Source organism: Anser brachyrhynchus, assembly GCF_964034855.1.
Source record: "Anser brachyrhynchus genome assembly, chromosome: 8".
NCBI lineage: Eukaryota > Metazoa > Chordata > Aves > Anseriformes > Anatidae > Anser > Anser brachyrhynchus.
In genome coordinates, this window is record NC_137702.1 from 10,152,849 (window position 1) to 10,167,582 (window position 14,734).

At 56.0% G+C, this 14,734-nt stretch overlaps 1 protein-coding gene across 1 annotated transcript; it reads right to left on the reverse strand.

The window, feature by feature from the left end:
- Positions 1-203: 203 nt before the first annotated feature.
- On the reverse strand, positions 204-13,977 carry LOC308198953 (uncharacterized protein). Its single transcript, XM_080602247.1, has 5 exons — positions 13,821-13,977; positions 4,768-5,235; positions 3,389-3,715; positions 3,058-3,224; positions 204-2,400 (listed from the first exon to the last, which is right to left on the reverse strand). The coding sequence occupies exons 1-5, from the start codon at positions 13,885-13,887 to the stop codon at positions 2,356-2,358; spliced, it is 1,074 nt and encodes a 357-aa protein (XP_080458373.1). The 5' UTR covers positions 13,888-13,977; the 3' UTR covers positions 204-2,355.
- Positions 13,978-14,734: the final 757 nt, after the last annotated feature.

Genomic DNA, 14,734 nt, shown 5'->3' on the forward strand with positions numbered 1-14,734 from the left:
GGCTTGGATTAGACTGGCTTTGAAAATATTTCTGTAAATAGAGTTCGGGGTTGCAGTTGACAACAGATGACAATAAGGGTAGCTTCAGTTAGAGGCAAGGGACAGTCTAAAAGTGTGTATGTTAGATTATTTGGTCTAGTGTGTCCCTCTAAGACAGATTATATCTAATTTGACCATATGAAAATATGAGAACCAGGGGCACCTTTGGCATTTGTAACTTTATTGCAGAAAAAAAAATCCACTATAAACATATTTTACAAAGAAAGTTGCACTTTGGTGTTGGGTGAGTTTTCCTCCTCACCCCTTTCCCCTGGACAGCAACGTGTGGGAAGCCAGAACAGCCAGCCCCTGCCCTTTTGGTTTTGTGCAGAGACACTTTCCAGCTATGCCAGCCTGCACCAGTTCCAGCCAGGATGGAGTTCTATTTTCCACCACTAACTTGCCTCTCTTTGTGCGAAAAACCAGTAGCACCCTGCCCTCCGGCAGGGGAAACAAGTCTGTAGCTAGGGAGATTGCTCTGTGCAGACAATGCTTGATACAAAAGCTTTGGAGCTGTGACAATTGCCCTTTAGTTTTCATGCAATAATAGTAAGGAGAGAACCAACCGTTCTTCCCTATTGTACTGGGCATCCTTACAATAAACAGATGCAAGGCCAAAGCCAACAGCTGAATCTGAAATGCTCCGCAGCCACTTGTCAGCCACTTCGGAAGTAGTACCGCAGGAAGGAGGAACTGCTGCTTTACCCAGTTCATCTATTTGGCCCAGACCAGTTCTGCTCCACCTTTGAGCCTTGCAGATAATTTGAGCCCTGCTGATGGGCAAATTCCCCTTTCCCTGCTAAGAAAAGCAATAACAGAACTGGAAAAAAATAGGTACTTTGTGAGTCTATCCGTCCTTTGTGGGGTCCACGTGTTGCTACTGAAAGGAGAGGAGAGACAGAGGCTTCTAAGAGCAATGTGGTAGATAACTTCTAGTCCTTGCTGTATCCCAAGGGAACAACTACCTTAGTCAAAAATCAAACACTCTAGAGAAGGCATGTGTTTCTCTTTACCTGCAGTCACATGTGAATTAAAAAACAGGAGCAGGTACTAATTACATGAATACTTCCATGTCATGCACTATCAGGTCTTTTTGAAGTGAGGGCATCTGAAGATCCTGACTTGCACTCAGAGGCTCTGGTCTCTGGGTTTCTTTGAAGGACCTTAAAAGTCTTGCAGTTTACAGCAGTGATATTTTGAGGCAAAAATGCAGAATCTAATCAGCCTAACAGCTAGAAAGGGAAGGGGAAGAAGGCACCTACATCCAGCATATGTCCTCATGACACTAACTGGCTCAAAAAACAACATTAAAAGGTAAAGAAGCTTTGGCCTTGCACTGACAGAGGAGGGACAGTGCAGAGCTAGATTTGTACAACAATTTTCAGAAACCAGATGCTAGCAGCAAAATGGCAGGTACCTGAGGAAAGGCACGTGTCAATCCAGACAGGAAAGTGGACTAAAGCACTTACGGAGCCTGAGCAAGGAGTTATGCATATGCTAAAAATGTCAAGTATGGGAGACCCAGTTTCCTAAGTTTGGTGAGACCAAATTAGTGTGTCTAGTTGGCAATAGACTGAGTTCTGTCAAGCCCTGTTGAGCTAAAATCATGCTCGTTTCCTTCCAGCGACTTCAAAGCAACATAGGTAGCGAGGGTGCTTCTCTAGTGGCCACACAACTGTTTTCCCTAAAAGAGAAAAGGTGTGCATGTAGGAAGGAAGCAGAGTAGTCTGTCACGCTCCCAGCAGGTGTTTCAGGATGTGCAGTGTCAAGCCCAGGACTAAAGCTGAAACAGGAGCAAAAAAAAGTGCAAGAAAAAAAATACTTAAAAACACAGAACAAGAGGGAGCCTAAGAGAACTGATCTTCTCATCCTTGGATCCCTCAGAAAACAGCAGTCTCCTTTGCTAGCACTTTGCTGACCCCATCAGTGTAACAGCTTTTGCATGGATCACTTGCCCATCTCCTTTGAAAGCAGCAGCTGCAAAGATGGACAGAAGAACTCCATGCAGAATGTGATGGTCAAAGTTGTCTTGGCTAATCGGTCACCACACAAAAAGGAGGAGGCACCTCTTCGGGGCGCCTTTTTGAGGAGAGCCTGGAGGAGTAAGCCAGACCTGGGCTCTGATTCCCAACATAAAAACTTCAACAACAAACTATTTAAAAAATCTAAAACCAAAAGCCGCCTGAAAAAAAAATATTCTTTCAGTTGTGTGCAAGTCAGAGCCCCCTCATTCGTCAGCAGATTGTCTGGGACCAAGTCCTCAAGGCCTTCTCCTCTGGGAAGTTCAGCCTGCCAGGCGGAGGACAGCCTGGGTGCCTAGTAGCTGTAGAGTGAGAGGGGAGTGTCCTCCATCATGTCATCCTGGAAGCAGAGAAAAGCGTGTTTTAACGTGCATGATGGCATACAGCCCCAGCCTCGCCATCCACACTGTCACAGCAGGGATATTTGCCCAGCCATCAACACAAATGTTGTCCCTGTGCAGTTCCCGGGTCTTTGGACAGTCACTCTTCCATTTTAATGAAGCTCTGGGAGAGAAGAGGTGCATGCAGGGAGAGGATGTGGAAAACCCTGGCTGTGGAGAACTCTACTCAAGCTGTGACAGCATCAGCTTGCTTGCTAGCTGCAGGACAACAGCAGTAAACTTGTCCCACCCCTGGAGCAGAGCACAGAGCCTGCTTCGTCATAGTCACAAGGCAAATACATCAGAACACAGGGGAAGAGGCTAGGAAGGTGTTTCAGGGGAAGTTTGGATGGTGCTCCCCTTCCTCTCTGTTTAACCTCTTAGTGTTCTCCTGCAGAGTGAGGGGAAGGCAGATTGCTTCGTTAGCTGTCACCCTTGAGATCTGTCACCTCAAAGCAAACCCTGGTGGGAAGGAGAGGGACCTAAGAGGGAGCAGGGGTTGTGATCAGCATCCTTTCCCCAAATACCCCAAAACATTGCTAATAGGGGAACTGCTTAGAAGACAAAAGCCAGTACGAAGCCAGACCACGTCAGGCTGCGCTGAAGGCATCGCTCACCATGGGGAGGTCCTGGAGGCGCCGGAACTCCATGCGGCTGTTGTGCTGGCGGTATCGCAGGAAGCCCACCAGGCCGAGGATGCCCACCATGACGATGAAGACGGAGATCACTGCGATTACCAAGGGATCAGCCCTCGTTGTATCAGCCAAAGGAGAACTAGGTAGCTCTGCAAGGACACCAAGGCAATGAGGCCAAAGGAAAGCCTTCACAGGCCGGAGTAGCAAAGCCCTCTCTTTTCTCGTTCTGCTCAGTGCGACTGAGAGGAAATCTGAGGTACGCCCAACCCTTTGCCGTGTTTTGTGAGAGCAGGGACAAAAGCAGAGCATTTACCTGGGTTTTCATCATCACCAACATCCAACACAGAAGCTTTCTCATGCATGGGCTCTAAGGGGTGCTCCGGTGGAGATGTGCTGGTGGGGCTGGCGGCTATGCTTGTGGCGGAGCTGGTCACAGGGGGTCTCGCTGTGACAGTACCAGAGGCAGTCGCAGAGGATGTACTCTCTACAGTGGAGACGGGAGCAGAGGAGGTTCTGGGCTCCACGGTGCTCACCTCTGTGGCACCCACAGGGCTTGTTCCTGGCCTGGTTTCAGACCTTGCCTCTGTGGGCCCCACGGTCTGTCTGTCTGAAGGCCCCAGCTGACAGCTGTTGGTGGTTGCTGCAAAATAGGGAAAAACAAAATAGGGACAAATGATCATTTCAAAGGATAGACTACAAGTGCTGTGGGACTGGACAAAACAGAAGCAAGACTGTAAAGAAGGCAGATGGGGACTATAGGAAAAGCAGCTTTCTGACAACCCTTCAGAAAACAAGCAGACACAGAGTGCAGACACAGCAGAGCCACACTATGGGGCACAGTGCTAGAAAGTTCTCTTGGTTTTCCTATGTGCCAGTCTGCAATGTCAGCCAACCTCAGCCGGCCCCGCTAGTCCTGTCCTCTGTGGACAAAGGACAAGTAGGGAAACCTCTAACAGTTCTGCACAGAGCTGGAGATCACCCCGGAGCAAGAAACCGGGAAATGTCTGTCATCCCTCCTTATGGGGAGCACAAAGGGGCTGCCCAGCAACTGGGTAGCAGCATCCCCTGAGGCTGTGCCACAGCGCAGGGGGACCCCGTGACACAACCAGGGCGAAGGATACCCTTGCGCACAAACACCATGCAAATCAATGGTCAATCGATATGTGCCATGCATCGGGGGGGTGACAACCCCGAAGTGGCTGAGAATGGGATCCCAGCCCCTCAGAGCCAACCCGCAGGCTGCCCAGGGAGATCTGAATTTAAAGTATGGGTTCCCATGATAGCCCAGGGAGGGTGGGCTGCCGCTCGTGCCTGCCCATCTCCATGCCTTATGACAGAGGAGGCAGCAGGGAAGGCTCCTGTCAGGCCCCCAGCCCAGCTGAGGAGCACTGGTCAGGAAAAGATATACAAAGGCCTTCCCCACACACCATCAACATCCTCATCAGCAAGCAGCCAACAGAATTAATGCCACAAGTAACAGGGTTTGCAAGGAGGATGCTGAACTCACAGCAACTCTGCAAGTCAGTCCCGCTGAACGGGACAGGCCTAATGGCTCTTCCCAATTCCGCCCCCCTCTCCAGTTCCCACAAGAGTTCATTCACAGAAGCAGAAGGACGTTCAGCACCGTAAGCTCCTGGGTTGTGCATCTTTGGGGCAGGACTTTCTGCACAGTCAGGAAAGGCAAAACCTCACCGAGCACGTTGTTCAGAGGCGTCGTTGGGGTTGCACTGCTGGCATCATCCATTTCTTCGGTTGTGCTGAAAGGCTCCGTCACTTCACGGTCAGGCTGATTTTCTTCCAGAGTACTGGCTGTCGGGGCAGGGGAGGGGATTTCAGTGCTGCTGTTATCTGACGAGCTCACGTTGTGGTGCTCATGTTGCGTAACTGGGATGTCTGCGGGGCTGGCAGTAGCAGAAGCCTGCAGTCTCTCTCCCTCGGTTCCTGCCACGGTGGTGGCAGAGATAGAGGCATCCTCCGCCTCCGCATTGGTGACTCCAGTGACATTGAGTGTTGCAGCAGTCACGTTTTTCCCCAAACTTGTCTCTGGAACAGCAGTAGTGTCTGGACTGAGGTCAGAGGTTTCCCTGAGCTGATGAGAGGTTGGCGTGGTGCTAAGAAAAGGTGTTGTCACCGAGGTCTCTGTTGTGTTCTCTCCTTCTCCTAGGGAAGAGAGTTAAGAAATGCTGAGAAGTGTTACAGAGATCCCACACTGAAAGAAGAAACAGAGGGGGTAGCCAGGGACTGAATCTTTCCGTGTTGTTAACTCCAAATCCAGCACAGATTTGTACTTGGGGAAGGGGTTCAAAGAGCCTCCCTGCCCTCCTGGCCTCCCTGCTCTAGGGAACCTGTCTTTACCCTCCTCCCTCTCCATCCTGTGTTCCCGCTCTGTGGGGTCACCATCTCTACCCCTTCTGCCCCAGAGCACATTTGGAACCTTTTTAGAGGATTTGATTGAGAAAGTAAAGACGAGTCAGAAGTGGTGTAGAAAAAATACAAATGGGGAAAAAGTAGAAGTAGATCCTCTATCTCCCCTTGCTAGAGGAATTGTAGAAAACTGATGTTTAAAAAGTTTGTGTCTGGCGAGGGTAAGGAGTATATTGCTAGTCATCTGAGTAGAAGTATGGGCTTGCTGTTGGAGTGAAAGGTAAAATGCAAAGCTAAAGAGTACTACAGAGCTGTAAAGCAGCTGGTGGTGTGCTTTGGGAGCTGCCTTCACGAGCTATTTATGAACGTATCAACACCATAAAGTGTGACAGTGTTCTGCTGTCACAGGACTGGGGAGCTGCTCAGCCTCCCCCTACAGCAGGCAGGGACCTGCAGCGAGCAAGGATCCCCTAGACGGGGTGACAGCACGCCGGAGGAGGGAAGCCACAAAGCTCTTACACTGCCGTTCACAAACATGGACCCTGTGAGGGTTTTTGAGGCGTGTAAACAGGAAAAAAAACACACAGAGGAATACAGTCACATCAGGATGGACTTTCCAGACCAGTTAAGAACATCGCATGGCCGATATTTTCACTATTTCTGTCCCATGTTTCTACCTAAGCCACTGAGGCACGATGAGCCAACTGCAGAAAAATGTAAGGGTACTGAAGGAAATCTACCTTCGTGCCCATGCTCTCCATAGCGGAGAAGCATCCGAGGCAGATGCCGTAACCAAGAGACGTTCACCCACGGACAAAGCAGCCCACTCTAGTACAAAGGCCTTGCGAAAACCACAGCAGTTTTTAAAAGCTCTTCAGAACGGACACAGTTATCAGAGCTCTTCTCCAGCTCCAGCACTTAACAGGCCCTAAAAAAAGACACAATGCATCTCGAGAGAGAGAGGCTTTCGCAGTACCCCAACCAGCTGGAGAATTCAAAACCTAGGAGCAGCCTGACAGAGCTGCGCTTCCCCGGCCCGGGCCCCAGTCCCATGAGGGCTCCCGCGGGGGAAGCACGAGGAGCTCGGCCCCGCTCGGCACGTTCGGAGAACAGGCTCTCGAGAGGAGCCCCAGTTGGGGCAACTTGAACATGAAGGGCCAAAGGTGTAAGTGACGCTCCCTTTGGTGTTGCCTGTTGGCCGTGGCTGGCCGGAACACGCTCCTAAACAAAGCGAGCTGCTCTCTGAAATGGAGGAAGGTATAGGACATAGTAACACCCGGAAAGAAAAGAGCTGGGCACCGCATGCCCCGGGATCACAGCTCTTCATGTGACAATTTCCAGCCCGAAAGCCAGCACTGCTTATTCGGTGAGCTGCCAACTAGGCGAGATCCCAGCAGCTCCGGAGCCCGGGCTGGGCAGCGCTGAAGGCCCTTGGCCGGGCAGAGGCAGATGCTCAGTAAACACGTGGCTACCTGCTCCCGGGCGGCGAGGCGCACACAGAGCTGTGCTGTTGCTGCGGGGTAAACAGGAAAGGCGGTGGCCAGGTGCCCAGCCAGCAGCGAGCCTGGCTACATGCTGCTTTGAATCGCTGGCCTGTGCCTGGGCCAGCCTCCCACGGGGTGGGCAAGCTGCGATCGGGGTCATGCAGAGGAAGGATCTGGGGAGAGCTGTCTTGGACAAGAGCAAGCAACTCTGAAATGGCTGTGCTGCTTTTCTGGCTCGGAAAGGAAAAGCAGGGGGAAGGAGGATGAGTCTGGGCCCTGTGCAGGAGCTGGCATCCCTGCCGGGAGGTGCTGCGGGGCAGGAGGGTTTGTGGGGCCAAGCAGCTCCCCTCATCCTGCTAACAACACTACCCTGGTCCTGCTGTAACACAGCTCCCTGCTGTCTGTGACAAGAAATGCTGATGGGAGGAATATTTCCCTAAACTTTTCTCCACAAGGAGCCACACGGCTCCTTCTCACGGAATTGCCTGGTGCCCGTGACTGCCAGGGAAGCGGTGCCCAGTAGCACACACTGCTCCGGCCCCGCATCCAACAGGAACGTAGCGGGACCCTTTCAGGAAGGTTTGTGCTATAGCAGCAGCCTGAACGGGTGCGCTGTAACACCACAACATGTAAAACCCAGTTTGCAGAGAATTGTGGTAGAAATGTTAAAATTGGCAGGTATGGAACAGGAATGGGAACAGCTTGGGCAGCAGGGATGCCCTCAGGGGCCTTTGAGCACCGCAGGAGTTGATGGCACCTGGATTAGCATGTCACCGAGCCCAGCACAAATCAGCACACCAGTTCAGGAAACAAAGGAGAGCCTGAAAAAAAAGGAGAGCCTAAACCAAGCTAACACAAAAACTCAAGCCATTAGGAGATGACAGTGAGAAGATAGTGAACAAGGCAAAAGCCATAATATGGACAAACAGACAAAAGACAGGGAGTAAATCCTGGTCACTCAGGGACAGACAGACAAAAGATCGCCGTCACTGTCTATCAGCTTCTAAGAGTAAGGGCACATCCAAAGCCAGCACAAGCCACCAAGCCAAACACCAGGGGAAGTACCTGTTACCTGCAATTCGGAGCTTGTCAGCACGTGGATGCTAAAGAGCACAAGCACCAGTGTGTTTTTCTTTAGTTTTGTTTTAAATTAAAAATACCCCTCCAGGGTTTTGCATCAAGATTTGCGACGTTGTTGGTTTGATGTCCCAGCTTCGATTCCCCCAGTTTTATCATGGAAACAGGCACCAACTGCAACCCACTCCCCCCCAGCTCTGGCGCAAAGCGTGCAGTGCAGCGGGGCAGAGCACGGCTCTGCTGCGAAGCCACAGAGGCTGGCTGCGCTGGATGAGACCCAACAAACTCCACGCCAGCTGTGATCCTCCGGGATCCAACCACTGCTCCGCTCTGGATCCTCGGTGCCCTCTAATTCTGAAAATCCCCAGCTCCAGCAGCGTGGCTGCTGCTCCAGTCGCTAAGTGATGATGATTTCAGATGTTTATTAGCTACTTACAGGGATGCAGGTCAGAGCTCGTTACTCTGGCATCTTCCTGGAGGAGCTCTGCTTCCTGCACCAGATGCCAGGGAGGCTGCGGCTGCATTGCCTACGGCATCGTCCTCATCACCTCCTGCGGACGAGGGAACCAGGCCCTTCTCTCAGATGGGAAGGGAAGGAGTTAGTGCAGACACTTCACCCTCCCTGGGATCCTCCAAGGCCCCACAGTTGCAGCACACCAAGACAGCTGGTGAAGGCGCAGTCACCCTCGGATCATAACGAAGCAACAACAGCCGCACTGCGAGTGAAGAAGCCAGACCAGCTGCGCGAGCTCCGATAATAACAGCATCTCTGTTTCCCTGATGGGGAACCACGGGGAGGTTTGCTTCGGTCATGCTGCAGTTCCTGCTAACACAGAGCTGGCTGGCTGGCCTCTGGCTGTCCTGCCCCTGGGTCTGTGCTCACCACCAGGCTCAGTGTGTTTGGTGAGAACCAGCGATCTCAGACCACATCGGGGCAGGGCTGGTGGAAACGGAGCGGCAGCTCCCATCAGATAGTGCTGACTGCAGTGACCTCTGTCTGGGAACCGAGAGGGGCAAAGGAAGAGAGAGGCCCTGAGGGAGGAGGGCTGCAGCCAGCCAAGAAGCCCCTGTCTTGGAGAGGGGTGGGAAACTCTCCCTGCTTTGCAAGGGAAGGGAGGGCTCTGAGCATCAGCCCCCGGCTCCAGCCCCTCTCCAGGGCCGCACGACAACACTGACGGACCTCCACACATCAGCCGTGCTCCCACCAGCTCTGCAGCAGACGTGGTATAAATATGCCAGAGTGAAGGAAGCCAGCTCTGCAGGAGACGGGGCTGTTCCTGCTTTGCACTCCCTGCCCGAGCTTCGGGGCTGGGGCCAAGCGAGGGGCCGAGGAAGGTTTGTACGAGCACATACAACCAGGACAGGGCACCGCTGCTCTCAGGGCAGCACGCAGAGCGGGGATGTCTCCTCCGTCCAGCCAGGTCTCACCTCTGCCACAGCAGCCACCCCACTCTGTATTTGTCTCTCAGAATAAAACAGGGCAGCGAGACAGAGCGGGGACCACAGCTGGACCAGCCTGTGGACAAGCGTGTCCACAAACCTGTCCAAATCTCAGAGTTGTCTTCTGCACCCTCCTCTCAGCCAGAAACAGCAGCCTGAGCTCCCCAAGGGTCAACATAAATCCAGCTCCAATTCACAGGCTTTACCACCGTTTCTAAAATCCCTCTTAGAGAGAGCCCAGGGTGAGATGTAGGAGTCGCGTAGGGTAGGGAAGCCAGTGGCAGGCTGGTTGCAGGGGCTTGAGAGGGCAGAGCGCCAGGGTGCAGCCCGCAGTCACCGCTGGAAGGGGCCCACGGAGACACAGACAAGAGCCGAGAGCAAAGAAGAGAAAGAATCCATCCAGGATTTCACTAAAAGTGCCGATCGGAGCAGGGCTCCCTGGTGCTGATGTATCTATCCCCCCATGCAGGCTGTCACTGTGGATGGCACTCACTTGCATCAGCTTCCTACGGAATGACTGTCAAACCACTACTCTGATTCACAGAGAAGGCACCCAAAACCTTCCAAAACGCTATTTTTGTGCACTAACTGAATCCAGTTTCCATTTAAGCGTAACAGCTCAGGTCACAAACGATATAGTAAAATGCAAAATTAAGATAATATTTAAAGAGTAACAGCCTAAGCTGTAACCTATATGTATTTAAGCAATTATATCCTCTTGCTTAGCAAAGTACCCCATTAAGTGCAGAAATTATCTTTTGTTGCCAGTTATTACATCTTGATGGTTACCAACCAAGGGTAATTAAACAACCTCTTCAAGGAGAAGGAGCTTAAGCATAAATGCACATAAAGCCATATAAGTGGGATTTAAAACCAAGGCTCTTAATTTCATTTAAAAGCAGAACCGGAGCGTCTGCTGATCAGATAGCAGCCCAGCCTGACCTCAGAGCCCAGAATTAAGGAACCCGGGTGGCGGAGGTGTCGGGAGCCCTTCGGGTGGGTGCCGGATGCGCCCAGGGATGCCGCAGAGCAAACACCCTCCCCATGGCAACACGAGGCTCACGGGCACAGACCCGGGGCAAAGGGCAGCTGCTTTGTACACTCGGTCCCAGTCTGATCCCCCGCAGGACCTCGGTGGAGGTGGGATGCCACCAGGCTGAATTTGCAGCAGGTTCCAGCAGGATCCCTACCAGGGCTGATGCCGGGACTGTCCCTGTCTGTGTCGCAGCAGAGAGGGGCTGAACAGGCTCTGGGTGCCGCAGGGAGTCCAGGCGTGGGGCACAGGGACAGATCCGTCCTTGCAGCCCACCTGGGGACCGCAGAGGCACCCTTGCACATCACAAGTTAATTCACACCACCCACGGGGCCCCTGCGAGCTGAGCCGTGCCGTGCCGTGCCCCGTTGCGCAGGCAGCAGAACCGAGGGAGCTGAGCTAGAGGTGCTGAGCGCCCAGCGCGGCTCTGGAAGCTGGCCAGGCCAGGCGCGTTGCAAAACGAGGGCTGTGGTGTAAGGGACAGGAATAGAAACCAGGTCTCCTGACCGAGAAGCTCCTTCCAGCCCGATAGGCAGACGGCCTCGAGCTGAGCACGAGACGGGGCTCAGATTAGATACAGGGTGCTGAGCGAGTGCGGCGCCGGGGAAGGACAGCTCAGCGCCCAACCTGCCTGGGCAGGCAGGAGGATGCTTCCCCAGGGCATCTGCAGATGCCGGGCCTGAGGTGTGAGCCCCTGGGGAGCAAAAAGGGGAGGCAGGAGCGTGGTGGCACCGCATTTGGGATGGGGGCACCGGACCACGGTGGCACGGCAGAGATGGGCAGAGGGAGAGCTGCGAGAGCAGAGATGAGCAGACCTGGGAACAGCGACAAAAATGCCAAGCGCGAGTTCTTCAATACCAGGAAAAGCCAAAAAAAAAAAAACAAAAAACCCACGGCACAGACATGCCCAGGGCATGCAGCAGTGCCGGAGCCTGTGCCGGGGAGGTGCAAGTCGTGGCTTTGCCTGGCCACCACCATCTCCCCAGCCGGTTATTTTCCACTGGCCGCATGCAGCTACAGAGCACCCTGCTTGGCAGGAAGGTGTCCGGGAGGCTCCCACGCTGGTTGCTCCGTACCCGAGGACGAGGACTGAGCTGCGATGAAGATGCCTTTGCCCAGGACTGCTGGGAGCACGGCCAGCACCCAACGCCTGCCCTCGTCTGGGGCTGCAGACCCCAATAAACACAGCAACAGCAGGGAGATCTGGCATCAGCCGGCCCCAGCCCTGATTACTTCAGGAGCCACAGCTGCAGTGGAGGAAGCACTCATGTCATTAGGAGAAAATTAATTAGCCGGTTGCCTTAATAGCAGCCCCATGTCAGCAGGGAGCCTAGACAGCGTGCTATGAGCTGGAGGAGAGCCTGCAGGGCTGCTTGGGCCCCAGACCTTATGAGAGCTGCCCTGCAGAGCACGGCATCACCGCGTGGCAGCCCTACAGAAACCCCAGCAGTGACTGTGTCCGTCCTTCATCTCTTCCTGGCTCCCCTTGCCGTGGAGGGATGGGGCCAAGGGAGCTGAAGGAGGCGAGTGCTTCAAGCATGTGCCATCAGGGTCCTGATGGATGGGGAGGAGAGAGCGCGTGTGTAAATGGCACCCATGGCACGTCTGCGGGGCACGTTGCCTGCACGCACAACCCCAGGCACCCACAAGCGGGGCTCCCTCCACTTGTGCTGCCCACAGCCCTGCGCTGTCCCCTCCGCTTGCGAGGCAGCTCAGCGTGAAGAGGGGAGGCAGCAAAATGCCCAGCCCAAAGCTACGCCAGGGGTTTATTTTTAAGGCTAATGTTGCCGGAGGAAGTGGATTTCCGCAGGCAGCAAAGAAAGGCTGCATTGAGAGCTGGGGTGGGCAGAGCACAGGGGACACGGCAGCACCAGCCCCTGCCTGGCCCCACGGCAAACGCGGCCAGAGGGGGGCAAAGAGGATCGGCACTGGGAGCAGGGCAGAGACCCGTCTGGGTGCCTGGTTTTGGGCAGGTTTGTGGGGTGGCTGCTGGCTTTGGGGCCAACCTCAGCGTGACCCCTTTCCACCATCACTGTCCTGTTGGGATTCTCTGCTGTCTCGTTGAGGACTGAGCTTGCCATGTGGTTTTCGTTACTGGTGGCAGCTCTTCCGTGCCATCTATTTCACAAAATATTTGCTCTCCCAAGCTGGGGCTGGGACTAGCTACCAAATCCAAAAGCTGCAAGGACGAGGGCCAGGCCAGCCGCATAGGTGCCATTTCCTGAGGCCACCAAGGGACACTGGGATTGGGATATTAGGCACGAAACAACCCAGGAAAAGTCCAGCGCAATGTTAATTCTGGCACGTCCCAGCACTTCGAGTCTTGGACGTTGCAGCAAGAGGGCTCCTACGAGCCAGCAGAGGAAGGCAGCTCCCTGGGGTACCCCAGCGTGCGAGACGGGGCCAGCTCAGGCAGCAGCAGCCCCGAGCTCCTGCACTGCTGCACCCCGTAACGGCACGGCCGCCCTCGCACGGGCAGCACGGCATTACCCAGGGCTTTGCCAACATAACGGGGTCCGGTTTGGGACCGCTTCACCGTGCTCAGCCTCAAACCCAGACAAACCGCATCCGGGGCGCGAAACCTCAGCCTGAGCTCCTGCTCAAAACCTCAGCCGCTCCCAGTGCCGGGCGCCCACGGGGGGGCTCCTACCAGCCGGCTGGTTATTAGAGGCAGAAATGCATCAAAAAAAAATAAAAATAGCGTCTCCCTTCATCCCCAACCGCTGCCCTTCGCCGCGCTGTGACCCGATCGCGGTCTGGCTGAGTTTTTTTTTCTTTTTCCTTTTCTCTTAGCAGCAAAGCACAGGGACCACGCTTGCTCGCCGAGCCCCCCACCCCCCCCGCCCGCTTTGTCACTGCCACGGCCAGGGGATGGCGACGGCTCCTGCCCCGCCGCGTGGCCGCCAGCGCGACGCTGCGAGCCCACGTGGGGACGGGGCTACGGGGGGGGGGGCTCGGGCTACCGGGGGGGGGGGGGGGCTCGGGCTACCGGCGGGGCTCCCCCCATGCGGCTCCGGGGGTCGCCGCCACCTCCCCTCCCGCTTTGTCCCCGGTCCCCTCGGTGCCGGCTCCGAGGCTCGGGCCGGGGACCGGAGCTCGGCTCCTCGGGGCGACCCCCCCCCGGGCACCCCCTCCTCGCCCCCCCTCCCCCCAGCTCTCGGGGTTTGCCCAAATTTCGGGGCGCGCCCCGCAGGGTCCCGGCTGCGGGCGGCGGAGCCCCCAGCCCCGACGGCGCCCCCCAGCACCCCCCGGTGCTGCGAGCCCGGCGGGACCCCCGGCGGGACCCCCGTCATCCTCCCCCTTTATTTCTCCCCCCCCCGCCCCATCCCGGTGGCCGCCCCCGGTACCTGGCAGGGCGCAGAGCAGGCAGCAGGCGGCGGCGAGGCGGAGCAGGGCGCCCCGCGTCCCCTCCATGCTGGGCCGAGCCGCGCTGCCTCCGCCGGCGGCACCGGGGCGGGAGCGGGGCGGGACCGGCGGCGGGGCCGGGGCGGGGCGGGCCGGTAAGCGGGGCGGCCCCGGTGGTGGGTGTGCGGGGAGGGGGGATGCTGACACCAACCCCATGCTTGAACCGGCCCCGTTTGGGTCTTGGCACCCCCGAGCCCGGGCGTCCCCGTCCCGGGCGTCCCCGTCCCGGGCATCCCCTGCCTTGTCCCGTGTTCCCCCCCCCCGCCCCCGGTGCGGTCCAGGTACCCCCGGTCCGGTCCCTCCTCAGCATCCCCCACTCTGGTTCCTCATCCCCTCTGGTACCCCCGGTTGAGCCCAACACCCCCGTTTCTGCCCCATACGTTGCTGATGGCCAAGCACAACAGGCAGCGTCCCCCTGGGGTCCCTGTGCCACTTTGGGGTGCCTGGGCTGGGAGCGGGGTGCCCCAGGTGTCCCTGGATGCTGCCCTGGGTGGGCAGTGGGGGTGCCACGACTGGTTCCTCGGGGCACCCCGCAGCCCTGTCCCACCCGGCCTCTTGGGGTCTGGCCAGCCCTGTCTGGGCACTGCAAAGGCCAGGCCCTTTTCCCAGATACTTGCTGGGTGAAGGAAATCCCAGCCTGAGCGCAAACCCAGACAGCGGCTGGGTCAGCCTTTCCTTCCTTTGGCAAGTCTGACCGCGTTCGTCTGGTTGGCATTTCTGAAGAAGCAGCCCCAGTACGAAGCCGGCTGTGGCGAGGCACCCTGCAACCTGGGCTGTTTTCTGGAAGGACCAAAAATCCCCCTGCAAATCCCTCGGCCACTCTGCTTCCCCTCCAACCCCAGCTGGTGCGAGCCCT

Excerpts from the sequence above, each read along its gene's own strand:
- LOC308198953 (XM_080602247.1), bottom strand. The coding sequence starts at position 13,887 with ATGGAGGGGACGCGGGGCGCCCTGCTCCGCCTCGCCGCCGCCTGCTGC. Across the intron at positions 5,236-13,820 it reads CCTGCTCTGCGCCCTGCCAG|GAGAAGGAGAGAACACAACA; the intron begins GTACCGGGGGCG and ends TCTCTTCCCTAG. Across the intron at positions 2,401-3,057 it reads GCCTCCAGGACCTCCCCATG|GATGACATGATGGAGGACAC; the intron begins GTGAGCGATGCC and ends CTCTGCTTCCAG.